At 40.3% G+C, this 26204-nt stretch overlaps 1 protein-coding gene across 2 annotated transcripts in view; it reads right to left on the bottom strand.

The window, feature by feature from the left end:
- REPS2 (RALBP1 associated Eps domain containing 2) overlaps positions 1-26204 on the bottom strand; it is a 249754-nt gene that overhangs the window by 189520 nt on the left and 34030 nt on the right. For both annotated transcript variants that reach the window (XM_070365780.1, XM_070365781.1), the window contains exon 2: positions 1007-1130. In XM_070365780.1, coding sequence (XP_070221881.1) covers positions 1007-1130 — 124 coding nt within the window. The remainder of the gene's footprint in view (positions 1-1006; positions 1131-26204) is intronic.

The following is a 26204-nucleotide window of genomic DNA, read 5'->3' as shown; positions in this document are numbered from 1 at the left end:
AATAAAGATTAGCAGGATGATTGCAGCTTCCTAATGGTTAGTGTAAAAAAAAGCTTCATTTTCTATAGTCAATTTATCAGAATCTTCTCTGCTATTTGGAGCTACAAGGTTACCATGGACTAACCATAAATCCTGAGCCCACAAAAAGATCCACTAGGGACTTCACAGAACAGATAGGAATAGTTGGGTGATTTTTATCTCAAAATGAGGAAAAGGGCAAAGTTCCTGCATAGCTGTGTAGACACAGGAAAGTAATTCATATCACAGTGAACTAACAAAAGACCTCAGCACATCCACTGAATAATCACGTTCTTTAAACAGCTTAGTAAAACCAGTACTGAAGCAGGGCAAATGATGCTAAGAGTTTGGGGCTTTGCTTTTGGTTTAAGTCATGAAAAGTGCTCAAGTATGTGGTGGGTTTGGGGCAGGAATAGCAAGATAAGAAAATGATAAATAAAAACTCTGAGAAGATAAATTCATTACGAAAAATATTTAGTAGCCCCCAAGTACTTAATAGGGCTTTGGGAATTGAGAGATTAAAAGATAATCATACTTGACATGCCTGGCAAGAACAGAAGAGAGAGAGAAGGGGCAGCTCCACTCAAATTCTCCCTGTTACTCAGTTCCTTGTCCCTCATAGAACCTTAAACAACATAGATTCCTCAAGTGGAAAATTAAACTGAGTCTTACTATTTTGCCACAGGTTCTAGAACCCTTGTCCCAATCTTTCTCAGCTAAAGAACAAAATCTATTTTTAACGGCAAGTCAGATAAAAGAAACTAACCTCAGGTCACTCTCTGAATTTTTTCTCATTAAAAAAAAAAAACTAAGACACCTGGTAAGTCCTATTTAATAGAAGAGATGGAAGAAGAAACAAAAAATTCCACAAATGCTTACAGAACAGGCCTTAAACCCAGGTCTCTTTTTCATGACAAAAATGGTTCTCATTAAAAAAAAAAAACAAAACTGTCATGGATAACAGAATGTATAAATGGGAGATACTTACCACATTTAATACTCTCTATCCGCACAGGGAGGCCAGACTGTGCCGCAGCAATTAATTTCAGGGCAACGTAAAACTGTGTCGGACCAAAATAACCAACCCGCTTGGCACCACACAATTCTGTGATCTGAAAACAGACAAGAGAAGGGATGCTGAAAATTCCATTTCATAATGGGGAAATGAGACAAGATAAATTATGAAATCTCAAGGATTTCATGGGGTAAATAATCAAAAAGTCCCTGGAGAGCCTATGTGTACACGCTGATGGGATTCTTTATCCTCTAGTTTGCAGGGAGGTTTTCAATTTGGGTAATTCAATTCTACCCACGCATGATGTTTCAGAACTGGGTGATTATTCTTCCTCTTTCAAAGATAAAAATAAAGGTGACAAAGGATGGCTGTTAATCTTCTTACAAAAGAGTGACTTTTTCAGGGGGTGGACTGTAATGTACAAAGTCTAGAAAGTCATGAAGGTGAAAAGAGAACAGTTTAGTCATCATTATTATTTGTGGATTATCCCAGTTGATCGAAATTAAATGTGAGTTCATTGTTTTTTTAAAGTTCTCAAGCAAAATGATTTCCTAAGCATCAAAATTACATCTTGAGTGCACACTTAAAGGAAACAAAAAAGAAGTACTACATATACAAATATTATTATCAAAATATTGCAATCTTTATCACTTGTAGACCTTAAACTAACATGATATGTCCTATTGGTAGTTTAAAATAACAAATTAAATATACAATGACTTCTTTAAAGTTATTTCTAAGTAATAGATACTCAAAAGTTCAAATAAGACTAAGTGGGGGTAAAGAACTAAGAAGCACCCTCACTTCCTATGTCCCAGAGGAAAATATTACATATTTATTCTAGAAATGATCTCTGCATATATGAAGTACACACCTGTGTTTTTCCTGTTGTTTATTCAAACTTTATACAAATAGACTATCACATACTATTTTGGGACTTGTTTTTCTTTTAGCATTATCCCTTGACTATTCTTCTCTATCAGCACAATTAAAATTACCACGTTGCTTTAACAACTGCATAATATTCTGCTATAAAGATATACTGTGCATTTTTTATTATTATTATTAGTTGGTTCCTTATGGATGGAATTTTAGATTTCCAATAATTACTTTTAGATTTAGATTTCCAATAATTATAGGAAAAATCATTATTCCAATAATTTCCAAAATATCACAAATGCTTTCAGAGCAAACTATAAGCAGCCACTAAGTAATCTTAAGAAAATTACAATAAAAATTCAACTAGGATGTAAGCAAAAAATAGCAGCATAAGGGTCACCAAAAACACTCTCCTCCATCAGAACAATGAGAAACTAACTAAAATGGACAGAACTCTGGAAATTGACCAAAAGTTTGCAGCAATCGGGGGGGAGGGAGCACACAGTGGTGTTATTCAAGAAAAACAGCCTCATCTCAGGAAGAATGGTGAGTTTTGTGGCATTTTAACTGGCCTTATTTCCATTCTCTTTCACTCCTACTCTGGGTATTTTCACTGTATTGCAGACATCCCCAGCCTGCAGTCATAGTAAGACTGGCAGCCACTGAAAGGACAGAGTTGGGCTTCTTGGTTGTGAAAGCTATTGTTTGTCATCAAACTGGGTTATCTTGCGGCCATTATTTCTTCAAATATTTATCTGTCCCTCTCTCTTTCTCCTTCTGGTACTTTCTGTCTCCTCTCTCTCTCTCCTTCAGTCTACTGTCTACTGCTCCTAGTCCTAGACTAGGAGCTACAGTTAGGGGGGTAAGTCCTATCTTCTCAGCTATACTTACCAAGAAGAGTCCTCCATTGCATGGAACTGATGGGAGTCGGGAGAGGATGAGGTCATGGCCCAAATGCTGCTGGCTCACTGTTCTTACTAAGATTTAGTAGATTTTCTTGAATAAATCTTTCTACATTTGCTGTATGTTTTCAGGCCAATTTCCAGAGACTTTAAATGATTGTCCTTTATAATTTTTACAGTTAAGAGGTTATTTCACTGGGAAGAAGATCTGCTGAGTTTTTCACACTGCCATTCCAAAACTCTCAACCCTCCCAGATTGAGTCTTGAGTGGAGAAGCAATAGAACGTTATGGTATAAAGAACAGTTCTTGGAGTAAATGACTTAGGTGTGAATCCCTGCCTTAGCACCAATCGGCTGCCTGTATAACCTAAGGCAAGTTACTTACCTTTTGTGCCTCAGTCTCCCCTTAAGTGTAAACAGGTACTCACCTCATGTAAGTTAAAGTAGCAGTGCCAACAATAGCGTCCATTCAATAAACATGCGATTGTCTAATTTTTTGGTCCACTTGTTTATTTTGTTGCCATTCTAGCTGCATATTAGAATAACCTAAGTAGATTTTGAAAATATAAAGAGACCTAGTCTCCACTTCCAAAGATTCTGCTTTAATTAGTCAGTGGTGCAGCCCAGGAATGGGTATTTTTGTAACACTCTCAAGGTAATTCTAAAGTGCAGCCAAAGATGAGAATCACTGCTCTTTGATAATCTTATTCTTTCCCAAGCTTCAATGACCATACATAAATGCTAATGATCACCAAATCACTCTCTCCAAACCTAACAACTTGGATACTTCATACAGTTTTCCAAAACCCTACTGGACATGTCTATGTGGATACCCTAAGCCATCTCAGACATAATATAAATAAGGCCTACTCATTTGCCCCTCCTCACATATCCTTGAACCTGCTGATCTTCCAGCAACCCTCGCTTCAGCTGTTGGCATCAACCATACTATACCTTGAATCAGAAACTTATTTTCAATGCTAATCACATCCAGTCAATTCTATCACAGAACCATCTACCAAATCAAGCCTATCTTCTCATTTGCAACACCTTAATCCCTTCCTAATATCTCACTTGGCCATTATGACAGATTTTATTTTTTAGTAAAATTCACACAAATTAGCATAAAGCAGGGACAAGTTTCTTTTTTTTCTTTTTTAATTTTATTCCAATAGTTGGTGTTCTTCTCTCAACAAAAAGGTCAGGCACTAGGATCCCACAGGCTGAGTGGTGCAGCCAAAAAATATTTATAAAAAGTAAAAAAAATATCCTGCATCAAACCTGGACTGGCGATTCTTTCTTATATGATATTATACATGTTTCAATACAATATTGTAAAGTAATTAGCCTCCAATTAAAATAAATAATTTTAAATTTCTTTTAAAAGTACACAAATTTTTTAAAAGTAAAATATAAATCACATCACAATAAGCCATCTATCTGCATGTGACTAACTCTCTACTAGGCTAAGCTCTATGAAATAGGGAGATGTGTCTTGCTTATTAGTTTCTTTGCCCACCGCATTCTTTGTGCTTAATAAACAGTGTTTGAACAGTTTGCTTGAACCAGTCTCCCCTCAGCAGATTTTCCAATCCCAGTTCATCCTCCATAGTGCCTACATACCTGCCTTTTAAAAGCTGACAATACTGTTCTCAGGCTGAAAGACATCTCAGCCTGGATCCTCACCACCCTCAAGACAAAATTCTGTCTTCGTAGCATAGCATTAAAGTTCCTTCACAAGCTGGCCCTGAGCAGCTTCTCTAGTTTCACCTCTTGACACACACACACGGTCACAATTCTATAGCTGCATTCATCTTCTCTTGCTTCCCCAAAAACATCTTGCCCATTTACATTTCTGTGCCTAGTGCACACAGCGCACAAGATGGGAAACTAAGTAGCCTTGACGTCAAGGCTGGTCAGGCTGAAATCTAGCTTCCTCAAATATAAAATAGATATTGTCACTCCCATAAGAGTATGAGGGAAAAAAATAAATAATGTACTAAATGAACCTGCTATAATGCTTCGTTGCTGTTTAGTCACTAGGTCATATCCAGCTCTCTTGGGACCCCATAGACTGCAGCCCACCAGGCTCCTCAACCCATGGGATTTCCCAGGCAAGAATACTGGAGTGGGTTGCCATTTGCTTCTCCAGGGGATCTTCCCAAACCAAGGATCAAACCTGTTTCTCTTGCATGGCAAGTGGATTCTTTACCACTGAGCCACCAGGGAAGCCCGATATAATGCTTAGCAGTGTTCAATAATTGTTGACTTCCATCCTATTCACCTGGACCTGGAACATTCTCCCTCCCTACTAGATTAAACTCAAATGTTACAGGCTCTATAGCTTCTTTCAAGTCCCCAGGTATAGTCTATTTTCCCAGTGTACACTCCGATTATTCAAATATCTATAAATGTGTATTACATGATATATTATTATCTTGGATATGTTCCAAAACAAACGAGGGGCAAGGAGTAAGTGAAGACTATTATACATTTGAAATTCTCCATTTTCAAGCATTTTACTGTCTATTTCAACACTTATCATATATTATAATTATCTGTTTATCTTTGCCTCCCATTAAAATTTTTCTCTCCTAGGGCAAGGGGTAACTTCTATCAAGCTCCTAGTGCAATGATAGACACTCAGGATACAGTCCAAAAATTCTCAATCAAGTGAATGAAGCAACGCTCACAAATAAAATGTAATTGAGTTTTACAATACATTCCTTATTGTGAATAAATAAATTACACATCTTCAGATACAAGCTTGCCTATACATGGAAAAAACCAACATCATCAATACAGCTGTCTTGTAAAATAATTCCTAATATTAATAAATTATGATCCTTGCTGTGGAAACAATTTAACAACCATAGTTCAGTCAGTGTTAATTTATTATCAAGGTAACCTTCAGTTACTCCTTTATAATATCTACCACATGGAACTAGAAAAGTTCTTAACTAAAGGTAACTGAAATTTCTGCTGAAACATTCACGATGGTACTTTCAGACTAACACCCAAATCTCACATCAGTAAACTGCCTTATTACCTTGGAATCTGTCCTTAGCTGCCATATACCAGTAGAAGCACTACTTTGTAGCCATCGTAGAAGATACACACATAAGTGAGGTAAGCCCATAGGTCACCTTTCTTTCTTTTTGTCTAAGAGACATGCCAAGAACTTTCTGAAATATTCAAGCAGCAAAGAAGATAAATTATAGGCCTTTGGAACTTACATATGGAGCCTCATAAACCTGAGACTTCTCATTCCAAAAAGTAGGTTAATTCTGTTTTTTTCTTTATTGAGGTTCAAAATGTTCTAATTCTAAATTCTCCATGGAAAAGCTCTAAATTGTGGGTAGAAATGTTTTAATGTAATCTAAAGAAAAAATGGCAGTACCTTACCCCAGATACTCAATTAACAAGGGATATTTTATATAACTGCTCCTTCAAACAGTCCAAGTTGCCAAAATTTTTTCAAAATAAAGAAAAAAGGGAAAGATCCCACTCCTCTTTTTTAGTCTAAATTCCAAAACTGCAACCCTCTCAGCTGGACCCATCTTAAGTTACACATTGTGGACATTTCTAATGCAGAACAAGAATCTATGGACTCATGTTTGTTTTCTCAGGTGGACGGCAAGAGATGAAAAAAAAAAAAAAAATGGATGAAATCAACTTCCTCACAGCATACATATGCACACTCAACTGTTGGAGTGCTGGATGTGCATCAGAAAAACTCATCGACCATTTGGGAGGAACCTGGACAAAGTTCTGGAAGAAGATGGAAGGCCACTAAAATAGCTTCCCTCCTACCTAATTCTGAAAGATTAAGTGGCTATGCTGAGTAATCAGTCCACATCGGTTTGCCTGAAATAATACTTTCTTTCCAAGCTGAAATGTAATAAGTTTTCAAAACTGTTCAAAGGTTTAAATAAGCTTCTCTCTTTCAAGTATTTTTAAAGACTTCCTTAGAGAGATTTAAAAATCCAAAGTCCTGGTGGGAGGGGTTGAAAGAATGTTCCAAAAACACTAGTGGACCCCTATTTTCTATTCTCTCTCCACCACAGCTGGCCAAGTTCAGGGTCTCTGCTCACACATCTATTACTTCAAGTCGTGTCCCCAGACTTCTGCCACCTCACACACCATCCTCCACATTCCCTCCATGATATCTTATTGAAACAAGACTACTCCCAACTCAAGTAGGCTTCCAGGGCTCCTCATGCCCTTTCCTATAAAACCCAGAGCACAGTTTCGAGGCCCTCCCATCTCGTCCAAACTACCTTTCCAACAAGCCCACCCATGTCTGTCTCCTCCCCACTCTGCATCCAAAACTTCAGCCACCCCAGATGCTAACAGGTCTCTCAACACAGGACAGCCAGGCAGGCCTCTGGGCACCTGCCATGTCTCCCACCTGGAAGCTGGATGCCTCCCCACTTCTTTACCCACCAGACTCTATCTTCAAATCATCTCAAGACCAATCTTACCTTTGGAACCATGCTCAATTCCACATGGCATGTTTTCTGCATTCTCATTGTCCTCACTACTTTTCTATCACATCACTAGCCTTGTAACACAGCAAAATTAGTATTGTGGTCATTGTCTCCACTGTACTCCATCTCTTTCCTCTACCCCACAAGTGCACAGTACAAGGTAAAAAGTGCATCTTTTATCACAGGTATCCTCCAGGACTCATACTTTAGGGTTCTTACTACATATTCAGCTGCTCAACAAGTGTTTGTTGAATTAATTAGTTTTCGTAGCACATAGTCGCAGAATGCTCTTCTTTCTCTCATCTTGTAATTATTTTTACAAGTGGCTGCTAAATGAGCTTTAGTCATCTCACGCTATAGAGCCTGAAGAGCTCCTGGGCGGGAATATAATAGCATATTAGCTGCTCTGTCCCCTTCCTGCACAGCTAGAACAGACTGGTCAGGATCAGAGCATGAGAAGCGGCCTGCACTGCACTCTGCCCTGGTCCTTGGCCTCTACCCCTTGTCCTCAATCTCACAGCCAAGGACATCTCAGTGGTGCACCAGCCACTCAGAGCCCTCAAGATGCACTGTCAGCTTCTACGTCCAGCCTCCTTCTGCTTAGCATACCTCCAGAAGATGACAGCCCACACACTGGCACCCTCAAAAATGGACATAAAGAGAATTTAAAGCACAAGCTTGTAAGTTGTACCTCAGCCTCTCAGGATATAGCTGAAGACTCAGGTTCACTATGCTGGATTTTCCTTTCCTACTCACGTATATGTTTTAAATATCAAAAGGGACTTTCAATCCAGAGGGACCTGGGTGAGCCACCCAAGAAAATATGAATCCCCATGTCTGATCACCCAACATGAGGTGCCACAGCACATGCCTAAGCCAAACCCTCACCCCATTAAAGAGAGGACAGACATTCAAAGCTCAGGTGTGACTTCAGACACGGAAGCCTACTAATACCTAAAAGTACTTATTAAAGTGTCTTGGGCACCGTCCCACTGAAAACGCTGCACTCAATGCCAAGTCAGGAAATGAGCTGCGCTGAACCAAACAACTTACTCTTTTCTCTCTCTTATCCTCCCCCAACTTACTTTTCCTCCCTTCCTCCTTTTCCTCCCTCTCAGACCTCTAAATAGTTTATTGCGTGCTTAGTCGCTAAGTCATGTCCAACTCTTTGAGATCTCACGAACTGTAGCCCACCAGGCTCCTCTGTCCATGGGATTTTCCAGGCAAGAAAACTGGAGTGGGTTGCCATTTCCTCCTCCAGGGGATCTTCCCAACCCAGGGATTGAACCCATGTCTCCTGTGTCTCCTGCACTGGCAGGCGGATTCTTTACCACTGAGCCACCTCTCAAAACAGGACTATCTCCTATACCATCACCACATCTGAGGAAGTCAACAATATAATCACACAACATATGGTCCATACTCTCATGTTCTCAACTCTTTTAAAAACGGTCCACATAACTGAATTTCCTTTCTCCCATCCAGGACTTAATGTTCATGCATTACATTTTTATCTTATGTTTCCATGGTCTTTCCCCAATCTAGAACAATCTCACCTCTGTTCTTCATGACACTGAATCTTTTCAAGAGCTCAGGCCAGTTGTCCTACAGAATGTCCCACATTTTGAGTTTCTGTCTCCTTGGGATAACATTCAAGTCAAACATTTCTGGCAAGGACACCACACAGTGACGTCATGGTATAGTAAGAGGTACACATCAGTGAGGGGTACATAATTTCAGAACATCCCACCACTAATTGCTAAGCTTGGCCACTTGGTTAAGATGGTGACTGCTAGATCTCTCCACTGCAAAAACATGTTTTCACATAATACACTGAGAACTTTTGAAAATTCTATTCCCTGACAAACTGACTTTTGACTCTGCTCAATACTAATTCCAAGTAAGTCTAGCTAAATGACATCAGCATCTACAGAACTGGAATCTTAACACAAAAACCATAACAAAGATAGGATGATATTTATTCCATGGCTGTCATTACCTCCAGTTTATGCACAAATAAATGCCACAACTCAGAAGGTTAACTGAAGTGTTCAAGGTCACAAGTTCAGAGCCAGCACGCAAACCTCTATGTGCCTGGGTCCAAATGTAAAGGTTTTTCCATTACATCAGGGGTTGGAAAATTGATGTTCATAGGCCAAATCTGGCCCACTGCCTAGTCTTATATGGTTTTTACAGATGAACATTTGCAGTCAATTTGATGGTAGGGAACACTAACTTTGAATCCTATGAGATAAAATGTTAACTCCAAAATAAGAATTCCATGCTTCTTATTAGTAGATCTGTATTACTCTTCTGAAAGAAAAAAAAAAAAACCTGTATTCAATTATTATATTTTGAATTTTGTCAATAAAATCTCTGAGGAAATTTGTTTTCTCTCTTGTTATATGAGTAACTATATAGTATCCTCAATTTTGTCTCTTGACCCTCAAAGCCTAATATTTACTACCAGGCCCTTCAGAGAAAGGGTTACCAGTCCCTGATGAGACACTGCCTCCCAGAGTTATACATGACATCCTGTGGATACACTCAAAGACATGCAGAAAGGTATTTTCCTAAAATAATTAGCTACACTAAGTAAATACCAACTTAAACAGTGAACACTTCCACTAGAGGAAAAGAACACACCTGTATCCCCCCATTTTACACCCATTTATATACATTTGTTTAAAATTTTCAGGAGCTTTTGAACTAGGGCTTCCTATATTACTATTAACTTCCACAGCAACCAATTGGAGCCATATTTCAGCTACAAGCAAAATCTATGCAATAATTCACATACTAAAAATAGGATTTTGCTTTTGTCTGCCTTACTGAGATAGTATAATTGACAAATAAAATTGTCATATATGTAAAATGACCAATATAATGATCTGATGTACATATAGACTGTGAAAGGAGTCCCACTATCAAGTTAATTTATACATTCATCACCTCTCATATTTACCTTTTGTGTATGTGTGAGAACACTTAAGTTCTACTCTCTAAACAAATTTCAATTATACAATACCATTATCAACTACAGTCAACATACTATAGGGCTTCCCTGATAGCTCAGTTGGTAAAGAATCCGCCTGCCATGCAGGAGACCCCGGTTCAATTCCTGGGTTGGGAAGACCCCCTGGAGAAGGGATAGGTTTCCTACTCCAGTATTCCTGGGCTTCCCCCTGTGGCTCAACTGGTAAAGAATCCGCCTGCAATGCGTGAGACCTGGGTTCAATCCCTGGGTTGGGAAGATCCCTTGGAGAAGGGAAAAGCTATCCATTCCAGTATTCTGGCCTAGAAAATTCCACAGACTGTGTAGTCCATGGGGTAGCAAAGAGTTGGACACGACTGAGTGACTTTCACTTTTCACCATATTATATATTATACAGCAGATCCTCAGATCAATAACAACTCTCACTATTTCCCCCACCCTACCATCCTTGGCAACAATCATTCCATTTTCTGTTTCTATAAGTTCAACATTGTCTTTTTTCAGATTCCATATATAAGTGATATCATGCAGTATTTATCTGTCTTATTTCACTTATTTGCTTTTTAGTTTTAAAAAGAAAAGATGTTATAAATCTTCATAACCATTCTTTGAAAACATCCTTATGTATTTGTGAGCACATAATGATCTAAGATCTCCCAACATATAAGCTACTTCCAAGTTGCAAACCATTTTTGGAAGTTAGATTATCTTTTAGATCCCCAAGATGCCATTTAATTTAGGACCAAAGAGCCTACAATAAATTATAGACCAAATCCAGTCAAGATAATTAATTGATAGATGAATGAATGAATGACAGAGGTTATGGCCCCAGATCTGGTTTGTCAGCATTCTTGGCCCAAGGCCCAAACTCACCCCAGTAGTGGGGAAAACCCAACCTGTGACCCTGACTCAGATGGGATCTGAACAGGAAAAAGACTCTAGGCAAAAAAACAGGAACCTGTATACTGTCAATGGAAGAACAGAACAGTGTAACATCGAGACCATTTAGCAACATCCATAAAAATTACAATTAAAAAACTGTAATCAAACCTTGGATCTAGCAATTCTACCTCTAGGAATTTTAGGAATTCACACTGCACTTTACACAAGCAAAATGACATATGTACAAGGTCATTAAATATGTTATCATCTAAGATACAGATTTGAAAACACCCAGAGGTCCATCATTTGAAATATTAGCTTAATCAATCATGGTTCATCCACACAGTGAAATTCTAGGCAGCTCTGGTAGACATCTGTCATATCTGTGATTACCCCATAATCTCTCAGAAAGCCTTTCTCTACTGAGAACTTTCTCATATTACAAATCTCACCCCTCAGCTTGAAAGCTGAGAATCAAATTGTTGCGTCCTTTGCAGCTAAACTGCAAACGTGTGACCAGGTCTCAAATGATGGGAATATCCACACAAGACTTTGCTTGAGAAGTGAGAAATGTAAGGGAAGAGACTCTGCTCAGAGCTTCTACTTCTGCAGGGGAAGCTGCCTTCTTGGCTCAGGATGACGGTGGAAGCAACTGCAGTTCAGTCAGAGCCCTGCTACTTGCTACTCAGCACAGGCAGGAGCACAGGTGGCGCCCACCTAATACTAGAGCTATACATGGCGTGGTCGTCGTTTCTGGGAAGTCAGATGCCCCCTGTCTTGTAATCCTCCAAACAATTCCATGAGTTACCTAAAAATTCTAATCCCTTTTTGGCTTAATCAGCTAGAGTGGATTCAGTTGTTAGCCACAAAAACCACCAACTAAAAAAGAATGAGGAAGCTCTTTGTGTAATGATATGGAAAGATCATCAGGTTAAACTGCTGAAAAGAAAAAAGCAAGACGCCCTGGGGGTTGAATCTAGATGCATCGACTTCTATATTCATATGCTCTTCTGGAAATGGAAGCTAACAAGTTTGGCTGCAGCTGCTTCCAGAGAAAGGAATGGTCAGCTAGGGCACAGGGGTAGGGAAGAGTTAATTGAATTTCATTTTGTACCTTTTGAATTTTGAATCATGTGAACATATGGTCTACTTTTTTAAAATGAATTTAGAAAAGCTGTAAAGAGTAAGAGACAAAGCCTAACCCATGTCAGCAAGAACTATTATAGATGTGCCCCCAAAACCACTGCCCTGCCACCTGCGCTAAGGGCAGTTTCCAAACGAAGTGCCCAGCTGAACAAAGCTGCAACGGTCCTTTCTCACCCAGTCCAGATTTTACACACACAAAGTGCTCTTTCCTCTAAGTTGCCAAGCACAGAACAAGGCAGCAGCTTGCTTTATCATTTTTTTTGATCTCTGTGTTATTTCCTCTCTGATCTTTATTATTCCCTACCTCTGACTTCAGGTTTTGTTTGCTCTTCCTTTTCTAATTCTTTTAGGGGGTAAGGTTAGATTGCTTGAGATCTTTCTTGCTTTTTTTAAGGAAGATCTATATAGTTATGAAGTTCCCCACAGGACTGCTTTTGCTGTATCCCACAGATTTTGTACAGTTGTGTTTTCATTGTCATTTGTGTCAAGGTATTTTTTAATAGCAACTTGCTTTATAAGAACGAGCTATCTTTGTCAAAGGTAGGGGCTATCTAGCTGGGTGACCATGCAGAAGGCACCTGACCTCTTCAGTCTCATCTATTAGAATGAAGCAGTCAGACTACACAGAACACAAACCTTTTGCTAGATCCAAAAATATTATGAAAAGGAACTGTATGGGTAAAAGCTAAAACTATGGTTTGAACCTCCCCCTCTGGCACTTATCACTTCTACTTATATTATGGTTCTCAGTATACCTGCTACATCTCCCTAAAACAAGGCTGTCAATCTCTTGAGGGCAAGTCTTGGATTAAAAAAAAAAAAATCCCTGCATTCCCCAAAGCACACATGCCATTGCTTTCACGTCAGGGAGAGTCATGGAATAAATTAAATATACCAACTTTGACTCAACTCTTCACTCACTAATAGAACCACTATGCATGTTGCTTCGTATCTCTGAATTGTGACATATGTGAATATATCAACCTGTTCCCCAAACTTTGTTTTGTTTTGTTTTTACATTTTTAAGGATAGCAAGAACCTGAGGTGAGCTCAGGTAATTCATTTTATAATAACCTAATTTCAAGCAAGCAAAGGCAAAGAGAAATACGGCAGACCCTTGAACACTGGTTTTAACTGCACAGGTCCACTTATAATGCAGATTTTTTTTCCAATAGCAAATAGTACATGAGCTGCAATTGGCTGAATCTGCAGTTGTGGAGGAATTGCATATATGGAGGGCAGACTCCAAGTTACACATGGATTTTCAACTCTGGAGGATCAGCACCCCTAACCCCCCATGCTTTTCAACGATGAACTACACAACATATCCTCCCAGAGCTTTGAATTTACTCCTTTGGCAGGGGTTGGGGTGGCAGGAGAAGGAATATTTTTGTATTAAAAGACAAAAATATGCTAAGGAATCAAATATGATATTAATATGGTTCTTAGAGACAATAATTCAAATAAATTCAAAACTTGGACTAGTTACTTTGGTTTTTGAACAATGGACTGACATATATAGGTTTGACAGAGTTAATTCTCCAGATATTTTTTTTATCATGCACCTAGATCATCTTTTAGAATAAGGAAGGATTATAGATAGTGATGGCATTTGATGATAATGACTTCTCACTATGACTTTTATTCTCTAGGCCTTCTTTGGCAAGCCAGTGCCACAGCTCTGGAAGCTGCCCAAGCCAGCTGCACACATGCAGGCATGCACTTCAGGGTCAGGAGTTCCTGGAGGTTGGCACCTGCCCAGGAAGAAAATCAGGATCTAACAGCTTAAGGCAGAGGAGAGGGGAAGAGTGTGCCAGGGGTGAACCACCAAGGTACAGAAGAAGCATTCCCCCGACCACAAGAAGACAGTCACTGTGATGGAGGAGAAAAGGAGGGTCTCCAATAAGAACCAATGTTCACTGACGGTTGACTGTGTGCCAGGCACTCTCTCAAATGCCAGGAATTGATGAGATAAAGGAAACTTACACATACACAAAAGCAGTCTGAACACTCGAACTGAATTAAAAGGCAATTACAGCTCAGATTATAAAAGAAAATTTGTCTGAGGATTCTGGCCCAGGTTTCTAGGCTCTGTATATCACAATATTTCATACAGCTGGAAGCAGCAAAATCTCAGGTGAACTCATGTGCTGCCAGGATTATACAAAGCTTTTACTGGTTCTGGCAACTCAGACTTACCTCAGAAGCCAAAGGATTCACTTTTCAACTTGTTTATTGACATTTTTAGTGCTTTTCATAAATAAAGTTACAGGTTGAGCTTCTTTGGTATTTTTATAAGTTTGCTGATTTCAGTCCATTCTATATTTTATATCTTTTATTTTACACACACTTGTGCACATACACACACATTTCTTTTTTTAAAGAAACTAGTGCCAAAGAGAGAGAGAGAGAGAGAGAGAGAAAGAGACAAAGGAAGAAACTAGTGCCTTAGCTAGAGGAACTGGAGAAGGCAATGACACCCCACTCCAGTACTCTTGCCTAGAAAATCCCATGGACGGAGGAGCCTGGTGGGCTGCAGTCCATGGGGTCACTAGGAGTCGGACACAACTGAGCGACTTCCCTTTCACTTTTCACTTTCATGCATTGGAGAAGGAAATGGCAACCCACTCCAGTGTTCTTGCCTGGAGAATCCCAAGGATGGGGGAGCCTTGTGGGCTGCTGTCTATGGGGTCTCACAGAATCGGACATGACTGAAGCGACTTAGCAGCAGCAGCAGCTAGAGGAACAGAGCATACCAGGACATCTCTTCTAAGTGGAGCATCTGTTCTTTATACACAGATCCTTGAAATGCTTCACAGAACGAATGAATCCAAGTTCCGTCTCAGATCACACCAGAGTTTTCAGTCTCCAGTATGAACCTGGATGGACTGGAACCCTCCAGCAGAGTGAAACATACCAGGAACAGCAGCTTTTGGTAGGGTAGGCAACCTGACTTCATTAACTGGGTTTCTGTGCCAAGTTCCTAGTGAAGACCCTATCCAACTGTTAAAAGAGCAAACGCCCCGCTCACCTCCCCTGCCACACTGGCAGCCTCCCTCTGAGGAGGCTGACCCCCCAACCAAAGCAGGCTAGTGCAGGGCACTGAAGCTGGAGACAGCCCCTCCCTGTTCAGGTCAGTTCTCTTCCCCCCAGCAGAGCCTCAGGACAACCAGCACCCTGAGTCCCCTGCAACATCATGGCAAATGCAGGTGGCTTTAAGGGGCTTCAGCCCAACTAGGGGAAACCTAGCTCCAAGCCCATCATGCTATTGTTCCTATTGTAACCTAGCGGCTACATTCTATTGACCAAACTCACCTCCTTTCATGACCATATAAATCCCCTTTCTATGCCTCAGCTACACATATCCATTCTCTTCCCTCTCTAGCCTGACAGACATCCATCACTGAAAGCTGGGCCTTGCTCTCATCTATCTGTCCTTGTCCTGCAACTCATCCCCAGATGCCCGCTGACACTTCCCTGATTCCCAAACATTCCTTGCTCTTAGATCACCTGCCACTGAGCTGTGTTTGCCTGAAAGGACATCCCTAGGACATCCTAGGATAGCCTAGCTCCTCCCTTGAATCACCTATAGACACTAATTCATCAGCCCAGATAGACTCTGCATTGCCTGACCTGATACATCCACCCATCTCCCCTTAACTGATGCCCCCACCACAATGGATAAGCTGAGACCTAGGTCCTGATTTCTCCCAAGACATCCTATCCATCACAAGCCATGCTTAGAGATTTGACAACTTAGAGATACTCGACACAGAAAGAAGAGTCCCTGCCCTCAAAGGGTTTATAATCTGTTATAGACTGAATGTCTGTGACCCCCTCAATTTCATGTTAAAACCCTACCTCCCCAGTGTGATAGTATTAGGAGATGGGGCCTTTGAAAGGTGATTAGGATGTGAGGAGGTCCAGAAGGTAAAGCTCTCATGAATGGAATCCGTACTCATAGTCAGAAGAGAGCTCGCTTCCTCCACGATGTGAAGACACAGATAGAAGTTGGCAGTCTGCAACCCAAAAGAGGGCCATCACCAGAACACAGTCATGTTAGCACCCTTATCTCAGACTTCCAGCCCTTAGAAATGTGAGAAGTAAATTTCTGTTGTTTATAAGCCACTCACTTTGTGTTATTTTGTTACAGCAGCCTGAGCTAAGACATAATGTGATTGAGGTGTATCTAAGAAGTTTGAGGAAAAAGGATGAACATTTCTCAAACAGCTACTACCCACCCTCCAGGCAGAATCCTTTTCTCCTTTATGTTTCATTTCTAACACTGAAACTAATCCTACATGAATGGTTTTGCAGATAGGTACTTCAGAGTTTAGAAACGTTATTAGAGAAATTCTGGAAAATAAGAAACCATCTGAATTTAAAAACCTTGCCTCTCAACAATTTCTATTACAGACGTCACGTGAACGAAATTCATTGAACAAACAGTCAACCCCTTATGTTCACTAAGATACCACCCATTCAGTCCTCTTAGATGGCACTCTATGGCAGTGAATGGCATCTCTCTGGGTGCACCAACTCAAAGATACACACTATCTGTACCTTGGCAGCCACAGATAATACAAATTGGGCCCCACAATTCCCTGGCCTTCCAATTCATCATGGACACACATTTGTAAGAGAAGGAGCAAGTATAAAGGGTTCAGCCTCAAAACTGAGTATATTCTCTCAATAGACCCAAGAAACAAACCACAAACTGGCTCCATCCTAATATGCTGTAACCAGCTGAGACAACCAGAGTATAGAACAGAAACTGATCAACATTTGCCACTTCTCTTTTGGCTGCCCAGCATCAGAAACCCTTGCCAGTGTTTATGAAACTTTTCACCTGTCTTCAGTCAAATAGGCTAAAAATGTCAGATATCCACTTTCATGATTTCTTCTCAATCAGGGTATGGGCATAGCACCTAAGCTTGGCCAGACACAACACACAGGCATTTTAACCAGTAATGAGTGATGTGAAGTAGCAGGAAGACTAGATCATTGTTTTCTGGAAACAATAGTAACCCCAGTGAGCCCAGGGGCAGCAAGGTGCCTAGCACCACACCCAACCTCCAGTGCAGGCAATGTGTTTTGTGCCTGGAGGCATCCAATATTTAGTAGCTACGGTTAAAGCATCCCAACCAGACCAATTCTATGCTGAGATATGCCTCTAGTTCTGGCAGTGTTGCCCCTTAGCTGTGCATTAAGAGTTTTATCCAGCTTTTCAAGAAGAAACACTGAGCTATCCAATATCCTGCCAATAAACTCCTTTTCTGTCTAAATTACCCCCTGATGGCTCAGTAGGTAGAGCCCACCTGCAGTGCAGGAGACGAAGGTTCAATTCCTTGGTCAGGAAGATCCCCTTGAGAAGGAAATGACAACCCACTCCAGTATGCTCGGTTGGGAAATCCCATGGACAGAGGAGTCTGATGGGCTACAGTCCATGAGGTTGCAAGAGTCAGACATGACTTGTGACTAAACCACCAATTTCTGTTACTAATGGGATAGTGTTACTAAGAATCCTGGATGTTACAGAGGACAGGACAAAGGCAAGCCTTGACTGGTCCAGAGCATTGACTGTATCAATGATTTACTGCTGCATAACAAACTACTCCAAAACTTTAGTGCCTTAAAACAGTATTTATTTAGTTCATAATTGTGTGAGTCAGCAACGTGGGCTGAGCTAAGCTGAGCAATACTACTACTGATCTAGGCCAGACTCTGCTGAACTCAGAGGGGTACTCACTTATGCTTCCACAGTCAGCCTTGGGTTGACTGGGCACCTTAATTCTCCTCCATATAGCCTCTCATCCTCCAGCAGGTGAGCCTGGGCCTTTTTACATGGTGACAGAATTCCCAAAGGAGCAAGCATTGAAGCTGAAATGCTTCTTCAGTTCTAGCTTCAAAACCTACCCAAGTCTCTTCCACCGCACACAATGGTCAAACCAAGTCATAAAACTGGCCAAGACCCTAAGGATGAAGACACAGGCTCCACATCCTGTACTTAGCTCCACAGTTGCTAAGTATGGGGGGAATTTTGCAATCTACCATACCTGTTTCAAGAATAGCACCATGGGGAAGCTGTCACAGTAGAGATAATCCTGCTGCTGCTGCTGCTAAGTCGCTTCAGTCGTGTCCGACTCTGTGCGACCCCAGAGTCGGCAGCCCATCAGGCTCCCCCGTCCCTGGGATTCTCCAGGCAAGAACACTGGAGTGGGGTGCCATTGCCTTCTCCAAGATAACCCTAGGGATTCCCATTTATAAGAACTGCTTATATCTAGAATCTGTGCCCACAACTATCTCCTTTAACCACCACCAATGTCAGCCACTGATTCAACAACACCTAACTAGAAGCAATAAACACACAGTGCTGAGCCTGCCAACTCTGCAGCCGGTGAACAGTTTTGTACAGGGCAGGCCCCTTGGATCTCTTTTACTATAGGGCATGCTGAACATTATAGACTGAGTAATGTGGCATCAGACAACCAGATCTCTGGCTCTGGGCGTTTTTTTTTAACTTCAGCCTTCCTCTTAGGCAAAACTCAACATCAACATTTTCTGCATATGAACAAATGGGTAGTTTGAGCACTTCAGGCAGAGGACTAGTTAATATGCCTAACTTACAGAAAAACTTATCATAACTTGCAGGGATTCTCAAAAAGCTCTGCTCTGAATTTGTTTATTAGGATCTTGAAGAGATTTAACTATATGCTCTTCCACGAGTTACTTAAATTGGCAGACCCCACAAACTGAAATTAGATGTTTCGCTGACAATTGCTGAAATGAGAAAGGGAGGGCTCCTGCAAGAAGTTTCCACGGAAACCACCCAGTCCTTGCATCTACCATTTACCTTAGACTTTGGCTGGCATTCAAGCACATCAAATCAGCAATAAAAATGTAAGGAAGATGGAAGGGCTTTGGAGTAGTAAAAAATATCAATGCTTGGTACAGTGAGATTTTCCAGGAAAAAAGAAGGCATAATCAGTCCAAACATCTCAGGACTCAGATTAAGAAGCCTATGCATACTCAACCCCCACTTCCCCCCGCTTTTTTTGGCCATATCACACAGCTTGCAAGATCTTATCTCCCCAACCTGGGATCAAACCTGGGCCCTCAGCAGTGAAAGCACAGAGTCCTAACCACTGGACCATCAGGGAAGTCCCCAACCCATTTTTCAGTTCAGTTGCTCAGTTGTGTCTGACTCTTTGTGATCCCATGGACTGCAGTACGCCAGGCCTCCCTGTAGCATGCCAGTAATCTCCCGGAGTTTACTCAAATTCATGTCCATTGAGTCAGTGATGCCATCCAACCACCTCATTCTCTGTCGTCCCCTTCTCCTCCCACCTTCAATCTTTCCCAGCATCAGGGTCTTTTCAAATGAGTTCCATTTTTAAATACCCCAAAAGAAGTTTAGAAACAATAGTGTCTGGTTTCCCTAGTGTTGCTATGACAAAGTACCACAAACTGGGAGGCTTAAAACGACAGAAACGTATTGCCTTACAGTTCTGGAGCTTGTAAGTACAAAATCAAGGCATTAGCAGGGTTCATTTCTTCCAAGGGTTCTGAGGAAATATCTGTTCCATGCCTCTCTTATAACCTCTGCAACTCCAGGAGTTCCTTGGTTTGTAAACACATAACTCCAATCTTCATCTTCACATGGCATTTTTCTTGGGTGAGTTAGGACTCCACCCTTCTCCAGGAAAATCTCATCTTAACTTGATTGCATCTGCGAAAAGCTACTTCCAAATAAGGTCACACACATGCCAAGGTACCAGAGGTTAGGACTTCAACATATCTTTTTATGGGGATACAATTCAACCCATAAAACACAGCTCTTATATAAAGTATTTTATTTTACCTATTCACTGTTTGTTAAGGCAAACTGATAGCTCCATTTAATGTATAGCTTAATCAAAACAGAAGGTTTGTACTTGGTCACATAGCCACACTTAGCTACAATGAAATCTGAGCGGTGCAACCTTTACTCTGGGTAGCCACGTGCCCAGCTCAAAAATGGAGTTTCTACTATAAAAGAGAAGAAGATAGGAATCAGGGAACAATAAGAAATCTCTATCACATAGGCAAAGAGAAAAATCACTCAGGAAAACAAGTCAGTGCCTAAACACTCTGGTTCTTAGGTGAGAACCCACTGCAGGAACAAGATCATAAAACTTAATGGTGCTTGGAAATGACCTTGGAACTGAAATGAAAAAACTAGTTTGTGTCTAACAGAAAACCAGAGGCAAAAGGCACTCAAAGGGCAAACACTGAATAGAATTTCAAATTAGCAGCACTTGAGGAAAAAAGTCAATCATACACCTATGTACAGAGATTCACATTGCTCCACTTCAAAACAAAACTAGACCAGGGCCTTAGAACACCACCAAATATAAAGGTACTATTAATACATTATTTAGTATTATGATTCTTCTGACTCATGCTTTTTTTTAATTTATTTTTAATTGGAGGCTTCCCTCATAGCTCAGTTGGTAAAGAATCCGCCTGCAGGGCAAGAGACCCCAGTTCGATTCCTGGGGCGGGAAGATCCGCTGGAGAAGGGATAGGCTACCCACTCTAGTATTCTTGGGCTTCCCTTATGGCTCAGCTGGTAAAGAATCTGCCTGCAATTCGGGGGACCTGGGTTCAATCCCTGGGTTGGGAAGATCCCCTGGAGAAGGGAAAGGCTACCCACTTCAGTATTCTGGCCTCGAGAATTCCATTCAGGACTGGCTTTGTTCACTTAGCATAAGTCTCTGGAGATCCATCTAAGATTTGTGTACATCAGTAGTTCATTCCTTTATACTGCTGAGTAGTATTCCACGGTATGAATGTACCAGTTTGTTTAGCCATTCACCCAATGAAGGGAATCTGCATCATTTTCAGTTAAGGGCTATTAGAAATAAATCTGCTATAAACATTTGTGTACATGTTTTTATCTGAACATAAATCTTCGTTTATCTGGGATAAATGCCCAGGAGTATAATTACTGGGTTACATATGGTAGTTGCATATTTAGTGTTTTTAAGAAACTATCAAACTATTTTCCAGAGGGGCTATATCATTGTACACTCCCATCAGCAAGGTATGAGTGACCCCATTTCTCTGCAGCATTTGGTGATGTCACCATTTTGTATTCTATCTACTTAGGTATGTAGTAGTATCCCATTTGGCTTTAATTTGCATTTTTCCAGTGGTTCATAACGTTGAACAACTTTTCCTGTGCTTATCTGTCATGTTATATATCCTATTCAATGAAATATCTCTTTATGTCTTTTGCCCATTTTTTTCCCATTTTCAATTAGATTGTTTGGTTCTTTTAATGTTGAGTTTTGAGAATTTTTTATATACTGCAGATAGTCCTTTGATATATATGTGCTTTGTAAATATTTTCTCCCATTGTGCAGCTTGTCTCTTAACAAGATTTTTATCAATGTAAAATGAATTTGATGTGTGAAATTCATTTTAATGAAATGAATCAATGTTATCATTTTTTTCCTTTTATGAATCATACTATCTGTGTCAAGTCTAAGAATTCTTTGCCTAGTTCTAGGTCCTGAAGATTTTCTAGTATTCTGAAAAAATTATAGCTTTAAATTCTACATTTTTTTTTGCTTTAATTTTATTTTATTTTTAAACTTTACATAATTGTATTAGTTTTGCCAAATATCAAAATGAATCCATCACAGGTATACATGTGTTCCCCATCCTGAACCCTCCTCCCTCCCTCCCCATACCATCCCTCTGGGTCATCCCAGTGCTCTAGCTCAAAACATCCAGTACCGTGCATCGAACCTGGACTGGCATCTCGTTTCATACATGATATTTTACATGTTTCAATGCCATTCCCCCAAATCTTCCCACCCTCTCCCTCTCCCACAGAGTCCATAAGACTGTTCTATGCATCAGTGTCTCTTTTGCTGTCTCGTACACAGGGTTATTGTTACCATCTTTCTAAATTCCATATATATGCGTTAGTATACTGTATTGGTGTTTTTCCTTCTGGCTTACTTCACTCTGTATAATAGGCTCCAGTTTCATCCACCTCATTAGAACTGATTCAAATGTATTCTTTTTAATGGCTGAGTAATACTCCATTGTTTATAATCTCAAAAATATACAAGCAACTCCTACAGCTCAACTCCAGAAAAATAAATGACCCAATCAACAAATGGGCCAAAGAACTAAACAGACATTTCTCCAAAGAAGACATACAGATGGCTAACAAACACATGAAAAGATGCTCAACATCACTTATCATCAGAGAAATGCAAATCAAAACCACTATGAGGTACCATTTCACACCAGTCAGAATGGCTGCCATCCAAAAGTCTACAAATAATAAATGCTGGAGAGGGTGTGGAGAAAAGGGAACCCTCTTACACTGTTGGTGGGAATGCAAACTAGTACAGCCACTATGGAAAACAGTGTGGAGATTCCTTAAATTCTACATTTAACTTTGTGATCAATTTGATTTATTTTTTGTATAAGGTGTGATATTTAGATCAAGGTATTTTTGTTTCTGGTTTTTGTTTTCACCTATTTATGTTCAACTGATCCAGCACCATTTGTTTCCTCCTCTATTTAATTGCTTTCACACTTTTTGTCAAAAATCAATTGGGCAGGGCTTCCCTGGTGGCTCAGTGATACAGAATCTGCCTGCCAATGCAGGAGACAAAGGTTCAATCCCTGATCTGGGGAGATCCCACATACCACATTCCTTCCTTGGAAAAGGAAATGGCAACCCACCCCAGTGTTCCTGCCTGGAGAATCCCAGGGACGGGGGAGCCTGGTGGGCTGCCGTCTCTGGGGTTGCACAGAGTCAGATACGACTGAAGTGACTTAGCAGTAGCAGCAGCAGCACATACCACAGAGCAACTAAGTCCGTGCGCCACAACTACTGAGCCTGTACTCTGGAGCCCACGGAGCCACAACTACTGAAGCCTCAGGGCCTACAGCCCAGGCTCCACAACAAGGGAAGTCACAGCAATGAGAAGGCCACACACCACAACTAGAGAGTAGCCCCCCTGCTTGCCATGACTAGAGAAAAGCCCACACAGCAATGAAGACCTAGCACACCCAAATATAAATAGTCGATTAGGCATATTCATGTGGGTCTGTTTTTAGGTTCTTTATTCTGTTCACTGATCTATGTATCTATCTCACCACCAACACCACACAGTCTTGATTACTATAGTCATATAAGTCTTGAAATCAGGCAGACTGATTCCTTCTACTTTATTCTTCTTTTTCAAAATTGTTTTAGCTATTCTAGCTCCTTTGCCATTCCATGTAAATTTTATTTTTTTTTGTTTTTTTTTTCCATGTAAATTTTAGAATACCCATATCTATATCTACAAAAAACCTGCTGGGATTTTTATAGGAATTATATAAATCAATTTGGGGAGAACTGACGTCTTTACTACATTGAGTCTTCTAATCCATGAACAACATGGCATGTCTCTCCATTTATTTAGATCTCTGATTTCTATCATCAGTACTCTGTATTTTTCAGGATACAAGTTCTGTGTATGCTTTATTAGATTTACACTTTTTTTTTTTGAACAACTGTAACTGTTATTGTAATTGTAATGCTAGTATATAGAAATACAATTGATTTTTATATGTTCATCATTGAACCTTGCTGAACCCACTTATTAGGTCTAGAATTTATTTTGTAAATTCCTTGGGACTTATACATAGACAATAACATCATCTGCAAATAGGGGCAGTTTTATTTTTTTCCTTTCTGATCATATGCTTTTTATTTCTTTCTCTTGCCTAATTGCACTGGCTAAAACTTCTAGGGCAATGTTGAAAAACAGAGATAGGAAGAGACATCTTTGTCTTGAAAATGTACCCAAAATAACCTCAGAGATAACAAAAAATGAAGAAAAATAAAGTAGTAAATATACAGATGCATCTAAATTAGTAGTTGGCAAACAAAGATTTACAAGCCAAATCTGGTCAACTCTGCTTTTGTAAATACATTTTATTGGAACACAGACATGCAAAATCATTTACATATTACCTATGACTTCTTTGGCACCACAACAGTGGGGTTGAGTACTTTTAATGGAGACTATATGGCCCACAGAGGCTAAAATATTACCATCTGACTCTACAGAAAAAAAACTGCTGAACTGTGATCTAAATAAACAATGCCTCCATAAAATAATGTCTTGTAGAGTTTAATATATAACACTAAAGAATGTAAGACCTGAAACCATAAAACTCCTAGAATAAAACATAGGCAGTACACTCTGTGACTTGAATATTAGCAATATCTTTCTGGATATGTCTCCTCAGGCAACAGAAACAAAAGCAAAAATAGATAAATAGGACTACATAAAACGAAAAAGCTTCTACACAGCAAAGGAAATCATCCACAAAATGAAAAGACAAGTTACTGAATGGGAGAAGATACATCTTACATCAGATAAGGGGTGAATATCCAATATATATAAATATATGCACCCCTATGTGGTCAAAACAGCATTATTTACAATAGTCAAGATATGGAAACAACCTAAGTGTTCATCAACAGATGAACAGATAAAAATGTGGTGTGTATACACACACACACACATATATATATATATGTAATAGAATACTGCTGCTGCCTCTAAGTCACTTCAGTTGTGTCCGACTCTGTGCAACCCCACAAATGGCAGCCCACAAGGCTCCCCCATCCCTGGGATTCTCCAGGCAAGAACACTGGAGTGGGTTGCCATTTCCTTCTCCAATGCATGAAAGTGAAAAGTGAAAGTGAAGTCTCTCAGTCGTGTCCGACTCTTAGCGACCCCATGGACTGCAGCCTACCAGACTCCTCCATCCATGGGATTTTCCAGGCAAGAGTACTGGAGTGGGGTGCCATTGCCTTCTACTCAGCCATAAAAAATGATGAAATCTTGCCATTTGCAACAACATGGATAGACATTGAGAGTATTATGCTAAGTGAAATAAGTCAGATGAGAAAGCCAAATACCAGATGATTTCACTCATATGTGAAAATATATTTTAATAAAGAAATACATAAATGAACAAACCAAATAAAAATACATACACAAATACAGAGAACAGAGCAGTGGTTATCAGAGGGGAAGGGGGGATTAAATGAGTAAAAGGGGTCAACTATATGGTGATGGATGGTAACTAAGCTTTTGGTGTGCACACTGCTATACTGTGTATATCATTAGAGATATAATACTGTACACATGAACCTTTTACATTACAAACCACAGTTACCTCAATTTAAATAAATATATATATACACACACATATATATAGGGCTTCCCTGGTGATCCAGTGGTTAAGAATCCGGGGAGGGGAGGGCTTCCCTTGTGGCTCAGTTGGTAAAGAATCTGCCTCCAATGCAGGAGACCTGGGTTCGATCCCTGGGTTGGGAAGATACCCTGAAGAAGAGAAAGGCTACCCACTTCAGTATTCTGGCCTAGAGAATTCCATGGACTGTATAGTCCATGGGGTCACAAAGAGTTGGACATGACTGAGCAACTTTCACTTGCAATGCAGGAGACATGGGTTCAATCCCTGATCCGGGAAGATCCCACATGCCCCACAGAGCAACTAAGCCTGTGCACCACAACGACCGAGCCTGAGACATCTGCAACTACTGAGCCCATGTGCCCTAACTACTGAAGCCCGTGCCCCTAGAGCCTGTGCTCCACAACAAGAGAAGCCACGGGAATAAGAAGCCCTCACACCACAACCAGAGAGTAGTTCCCACTCACTGCAACTACAGAAAGCCTGTGTGCAGCGACCAAGACCTAGCACAATCAAAACTAAATAAATTTAAAAATTCTAAATATACATATGGTATCTCAGCTGGTAAAGAATTCATCGGCAATGCAGAAGAA

This window comes from Bos mutus, chromosome X (genome assembly GCF_027580195.1).
Source record: "Bos mutus isolate GX-2022 chromosome X, NWIPB_WYAK_1.1, whole genome shotgun sequence".
NCBI lineage: Eukaryota > Metazoa > Chordata > Mammalia > Artiodactyla > Bovidae > Bos > Bos mutus.
The sequence above is the reverse complement of the archived record's forward strand: the minus strand, read 5'-3'. Positions and strand labels throughout refer to the sequence as shown.